We start from the raw sequence: 6,000 nt of genomic DNA, 5'->3' as shown, positions 1-6,000 counted from the left end.
TACCTTTGTGAAATTTCAGCACATTATTCACAGCTAGTTCCCAACCAAGTCCAGAAACTAACACAATTAAAAAAAAAAAAAGAAGAAAAGAAAATGCAAATTAAAATAGGCCCAGATTAGGTATTCTTGATTACTTATGTTTTTGGAAATATTTTTCTCTTTTTGAGTCTCCAGGAGTCCTCCTCTCAACAAGTGTGAGAGAGCCCAGGGGTGAAGTTACTGTTCACTGCTCATGGAGAAGCTGGAAGAGGGATGGTTGGGATCTTACCAACTTTAGCTCCATTTCCCATCATCAGAAAAATTCGTGAAGCCAAACGCTGTAAAACATAGATTAAGAAGTTGCTTTGAATCTGGTAACACGTCCTACAGTGGCTGTTTAGAGCCGTGCACCACCAAGGATTAAATTTCAAAGGGGAGTGGAGTGGGGCAGGGCAGTAGAGTGGACTGAAACACCGGAACTCCTCCCTTCCTCAAACCAAGTATCTGCCGTTGATCACAGACTATTATACCGTAATTTTAAATATGCAATAGGAAAACAATCCCTTCTTATGAAATAGTTTAAGTTTCTAAATCTGTGTAGAGTTCCGTGTGTGTGTGTGTTTTAAAGGGGGAGCTTCACATTCCAAACGCAACTTCTTATATAACCGTGGTATGGTGGCCCAAGACGCCAAACAGAACAAATGATTTGGATAAGCAGTTTAAATTCTGTGAAAGCCTGCAGGAATCGAATCTGGATATGGAAGGAACCTGCCCCAACCCTGGGTTGCTGTGTGATTCAAGTCGCAGCCGCCCCGAAGCGGCCACCGCGCGTGCCAAGCCCCGTCCCCCAGCACTCGCCTTCCGTGAGCGGGCTCCTGCACCTGAACAAAGCGAGGACCCAAGTTCAGGGGCTTTGTCTTTAAAGAACAAAGATCGGCCTAGCTGCACGCTCCACGTGCGGCAGAGCGAAGGCCCCGGGGGAACCCCACGCCGCTCGCGGAGCTGCGTCCCGGCGGCCGCCCCCGCCCCCCGGGCCCCTTTAAGCGCCGCGCCGCCCCCGGCCCCGGCCCCCGCGTGCCGGAGTCACCGGGCCGCCCGCCCGCTCCGGGCCGCGCCTCCCGCCTCCCGCCGGGGTTACGTGAGCCCGGGGCGGGCGGCCGCCGGGCCAATGGCCGCCGCCGGGGCCTCCGCGCTCCTCCCGCGCCGCCGCGGGGCTGCGGGCTCCTCCCGCAGGAGATAACTGTCAGCGCGCGAGGCGGCGGCGGGCCGGCCCGGTCATATGACCCGCAGCCGGCGGCCCCGGCGCCCAGCAGAGTTACTCAGCCGCAGCGGCCCCGCGCTCCCGCAAGGCTGGGCGGCCGCGCCGCCGCCATGGCCCCGCCGCCGCCGCCGCCGCCCCCGGCTGCGCGCTGAGCCGCCGGCCCCACGAGCTCCACGGCCGGAGCTGCGGCGGCGGCATCATGGCCCCGACCCTGCTCCAGAAGCTCTTCAACAAAAGGGGCAGCGGCGGCAGCTCGGCGGCGGCGTCTGCCCAGGGCAGGGCTCCCAAGGAAGGACCCGCCTTTAGGTGAGGGGGCGCCGGGGGCGCGTCTGGCGCGGACCGGAGTTGGCTTCGGTGCTCGCCGGGGATGGGACGGGGAGGGGACCGGGAAGGGGCTGCCCGGGACGGCGCTGCCCTTCGCCGGCACCCGGTCCCGGGCTGGTCGGCGTGGACGCGCCGCATCCGAGCGTGGCTCCGGACCTTCCGCGACCCTTCTTCCCCTCTCTCCACTGCCCGGGGTCCTTCCCCCTTTCAGAGTTCTCTTGCGTTCCTTGGGGTTCCCAGGCGTGCGCTGCGCTTGGCTCCGGTTATTGGGGTGAACCCCTTCCGGGCAGAGCCGCCTGGGTGCCTCTGCGGGCCCTGCAAAGCTGTGAGCTGTCATTTTGAGGGCTGCTTCAACCTATTGTGTACGTGACAGTGTTTTGAAGTTGTGAAGGAGCAACAGTCACACAAAAAATGCATCTTTCTTCTTTCTTGCCATATATGACAAGCTCTCAGACGGATGAATGAAAGTATGTAATTTCCACATCATTTGGAAGGTTGATGCCGCATGATGTGTGGAAAGGGGGAGTAAGAGGCAATTATGGAATTTCCGAGATTTCAGTTGATTACAGCTGATGTGTATGTTTAATAGATTTGATCTCCCGAACACATACCTTTGAATATTGATAGCATTTATGCAGAGCTTGCTGTCTTGCTTTATGTTGATTTCCGTCTCATTTACTTTTTTAACAATGCGGTGAGGTAGGCGCTATTATGATTCCCATTTTACAGGTGAGGAAACTTAAAGTCGCAGAGAACTTAGGCGGCTTGCCCGAAATCCACACCTGTCAGTGGTAGAGCCAGCGTTTTGACCCAAGCAGTTTGACCACAGAATACTGTCTTTAAAAATCCCTATGCTATTCTGATTTCAAGGGCTAACTTTAGAAGATACCTTAAAATATCCCATATTGCCTTTGAGAAATTTATCTTTAACAATTTTTCAGCACATTTTAAAATTGAACATCAACTCCCAATTCTAGCACTCTGTGAGGTGCTTTTTGCCCAAAATGTCTTGCAAAGACAGTTTATTGTTAAACAGATCTAGACCCAGTATAATAAACCTTTTAAAAGTTTTAAGTGAAACTTTGAACTAAGTTCTGGATTAAGTTTTATGTTCTAGGTTTTGCTTTTCTTGAATTCCATCATTTCAAACAGTCTCTGTAGTCGTGAAAATTAAATAATGTGTGTGTGTGTGTGTGTGTGTGTGTGTGTGTGTAAGGCATATTGTGAGGACTTTAAACTTCCCAAGTTAATTTTTCATGTTTTCTTTAGGCTAACAAGCCTTATAATTTGAGTGGGGAATTCTATGCCTTTTGCTAGTCTGAGTATTAGTGATGCCATGGACCTCCTCAGAATGATAGAGTTACTTCGGACCCAAGGTGTGTAATTTCTTCCCTTCCCTCTCTGTAACTCAGACTCCATCAAGGGTACAAAGCCTGGAGCGTATGGGGCATGGGGTATTACAGGTGTGTGTACGTTGGCAGCTCTTGCCAAGGACATTTAAAGCCATTTGAATTCAGGAGGAGATAGTGGCGGTTACATTGTCATTGTGTTCTGTGCTCTCCTTGCCCAGTTGCCCACCATCATTTCCTCTTTCCACAAGTTTAACTGAGTTTATTTGAAAAAAAAAAAAAATTGTGGCTATATTTAGGGCTTTGGGCCATGTTAGGGAAATTGGTTCCCACCTTGTGGGAACATTTTCAGTAGTGTTCTGTCTTCTCATTGGTGTACAATGAAGAACAGAAAATTATGCCAAGTACCATCTTTTTTTTTTTTTTTTGACCTCATTAGAATTTTCTGCAAGTATTTGAGGTTGATGTTGTTGGAGAATTTGGGGATCCCAGTTGAACATCCTACTTGATAAGGGTCCCCCCCTTCAGTAGTATCCCTGATACAGGTCACCATGGAAAAGAAAGTAAAGTAGCAGATGTGAGCAAGGATGCTGGAAAATGTGAACAAATCATCCTGTGCTCACCAGACTGACCAAGGAGACCCCAAGCAAGTCTTTCCTTTTGCTCTTTTACCTGGCCTAACTCTAAGATGCTGTGTAGCTGGACTGGGAAAAGCCTCCAGGAAAATTTTTCTCTCTACCTAAAAATTTGTGAACCTGTGTTTCCTTTTACCCATTTTGCCAAATAGGAGCTGGTATGTACTTCCGGGGGAACAAGGTACCTTATGCAGGGCATTAGATGCCCTTGGGAGCCTACCTTGTAGTTGAATAGAGTTTTAGAAGTTACGGTAAAACCCTTAGATTAAAAATCAAGTATTCCTAACATGAATTTGTATTACAGGATGTAACTTGTATGTATTTAGTGTATTTAAATACAGGCTGCAACACAAGGAGCAGAGATCTGGAGACTGGAAGTTCACTGGGGATTCAGGTAGACTTTTGGGCAGTTTTGTAGTGTATATGGGGGAAAATCTAAGATCCAACTTTTTGTTTGTTTGTTTTAGAGTTTGTGTATTTTCTGTTTCCATGATGGACCTTCACTGGTTATTTTAAACTTCTCTTCTCAGAATTGTTTTGCCCTTGCTGTAACTCTTTTTACTCTTGTGCACTTCTAGTCCCTTTGCTGGGTTTATGACCGTTCTCATTCCTCCAGTTTTCACACACTTGACTGGGGAGGAAATCTATTGTCCAATATAACTAGTTTGTATCACTGGTCCTTTTCAGGACTTCATGCCTCCTGGCATTTCATCTAAAAACAGGATCATCAGAGTCAAGATTTCTTCTGGAGTATTTCCTTTAGGAGCTTAACAAAAAGCCCTTTTCATAGCTTTGAGGAAAGAGGTTGCTAGGAAAACAAAAGGAATCATGATTGATCAAACTTATATGCTTGGGAGAAGTAGCCAGGAATGCTATATGATTATGGTATTTACATTTGAATAACGCTTTGTACCAGAAAAATAAATTAGGAACAACGAAAAAAAATGATGCGTACAGTGACTCAAGTCAAAAATAGAATTATGTTCTTGGTTACCTTGGATTTAGGGCCGGGATGTTTTCAAGCCAAGGTATGCCCAGTGACTTACATGTGTGTTTCAAGTTTGAAGCATTATCTTAAGGTTGTTTGTGTTGGTTTTTTTCTTCATGTCTTTTATAAATTAATGGGGTAGCTCCCCCGAAAATGTTTAACAGGGAGGTAAAAAGACCCTGGGCTATCAAATGTTTTATTTTGGAGCAGTTAAATGAAGTAGGTAAGCATATGTATTATCTGGGATATGAAGCACAAGTGAAGGCATTGCAGCTGCTTATTAGCTAGTTGTGTAAATGCCAGAGAAGAGTATACCTAAGGCCACATGGCCTAGTTAGTGCTAATCCCCACTCTTTTGTTAGAACAAATTTAATCTGTTATGGAGTTCGTATAAATATAACTTAATCCACTTACCAAATAGCACCTGATACCTCTGTGCTTGTGGCCGAGTGCTCTACCTTTATAAATCTAGGCAGGCCACCCATGATCTCACCTACTGGAGTTTACAATGTAAAGGACAACAGAGTATACACTGAGATGAATAAACAGCAGACAACACATTGGAAACTGTAACAAAGAGATACATGCTGATAAAGAGTAGATTTTTATATAAGCACAGAATTAAGAACTTATTTTCTGTTCTTGTGCTTGGAGTGACTAAGGGCAGGATTGTGATTTACTCTTCCCTTACCCAGAGGAAAATTACACAGAAGTGCTTCCTCCCCTTCCACTAATAAGTCTCCAGATGCAAGCATTTCTAATGAGATTTGTGCTGAAGTAGGGTGGAGAATATTTTGGAAAAAAAACAGTTTTGTTCTAGTACACTCAACATTTTTAATGCCAGTAATGTAAAATGTGACATATAAATAGCAGTTTTGATTTCTTTTGACTACATTCTAAAAAAGTCTTTCTGGAGATTTCTCTTGCCTGCTGCCTTGGGTCTGCTGGCACACTCCTTACATCACATCTCCTTGTCCTGAAACATACTATGCACTGATGAGTGATTTTTCAGAGGTGAAGAAGGGAACCGTTTCTTTGAATGCTGTGAGTTCTGTTAAAAGCGATTGAAACACAAATTGAGGAGGCCATTGATTTAGTCCTACCTCATGTAACATGTTGATGTGAGACCCAACAAGACTCCGTTTTTCTGGTCCTAAGCTTTGTCATTTGTAAAGTGATGACATCAATCCATGTAATAGAGTTGTGGTAAGGAAGTAATGAGCTTGAAAATCTTTAGAAAAGAATAACATGCAATACAAAATGATTTTAAGTGTTACCAAATACCTTTTTAATTTTTTTTTTTTGGGACAGGATCTCACTCTGTCCCCCAGACTGGAATGCAGTAGCGCGATCTCAGCTCACTGCAACTTCTGCCTCTTAGGCTCAAGCAATTCTCCTGCCTCAGCCTCCCAAGTAGCTGGGATTACAGGCACATGGCCACGGTGCTCGGCGAATTTTTGTATT

At 46.1% G+C, this 6,000-nt stretch overlaps 1 protein-coding gene across 2 annotated transcripts in view; it reads left to right on the top strand.

Annotated features, from left to right (window-relative positions):
• Positions 1 to 1,236: 1,236 nt before the first annotated feature.
• Positions 1,237 to 6,000, top strand: part of FNIP2 (folliculin interacting protein 2) — a 142,604-nt gene continuing 137,840 nt past the window's right edge. The window contains exon 1 of one of the 2 annotated variants that reach the window (XM_039479128.2): positions 1,237 to 1,546. In XM_039479128.2, coding sequence (XP_039335062.1) covers positions 1,440 to 1,546 — 107 coding nt within the window. In that variant the 5' untranslated portion in view covers positions 1,237 to 1,439. The remainder of the gene's footprint in view (positions 1,547 to 6,000) is intronic. The other variant, XM_010338558.3, reaches the window with a different exon arrangement.

Source organism: Saimiri boliviensis, chromosome 3 (genome assembly GCF_048565385.1).
Source record: "Saimiri boliviensis isolate mSaiBol1 chromosome 3, mSaiBol1.pri, whole genome shotgun sequence".
In the NCBI taxonomy this organism is placed as follows: Eukaryota; Metazoa; Chordata; class Mammalia; order Primates; family Cebidae; genus Saimiri; species Saimiri boliviensis.
The sequence above is the reverse complement of the archived record's forward strand: the minus strand, read 5'-3'. Positions and strand labels throughout refer to the sequence as shown.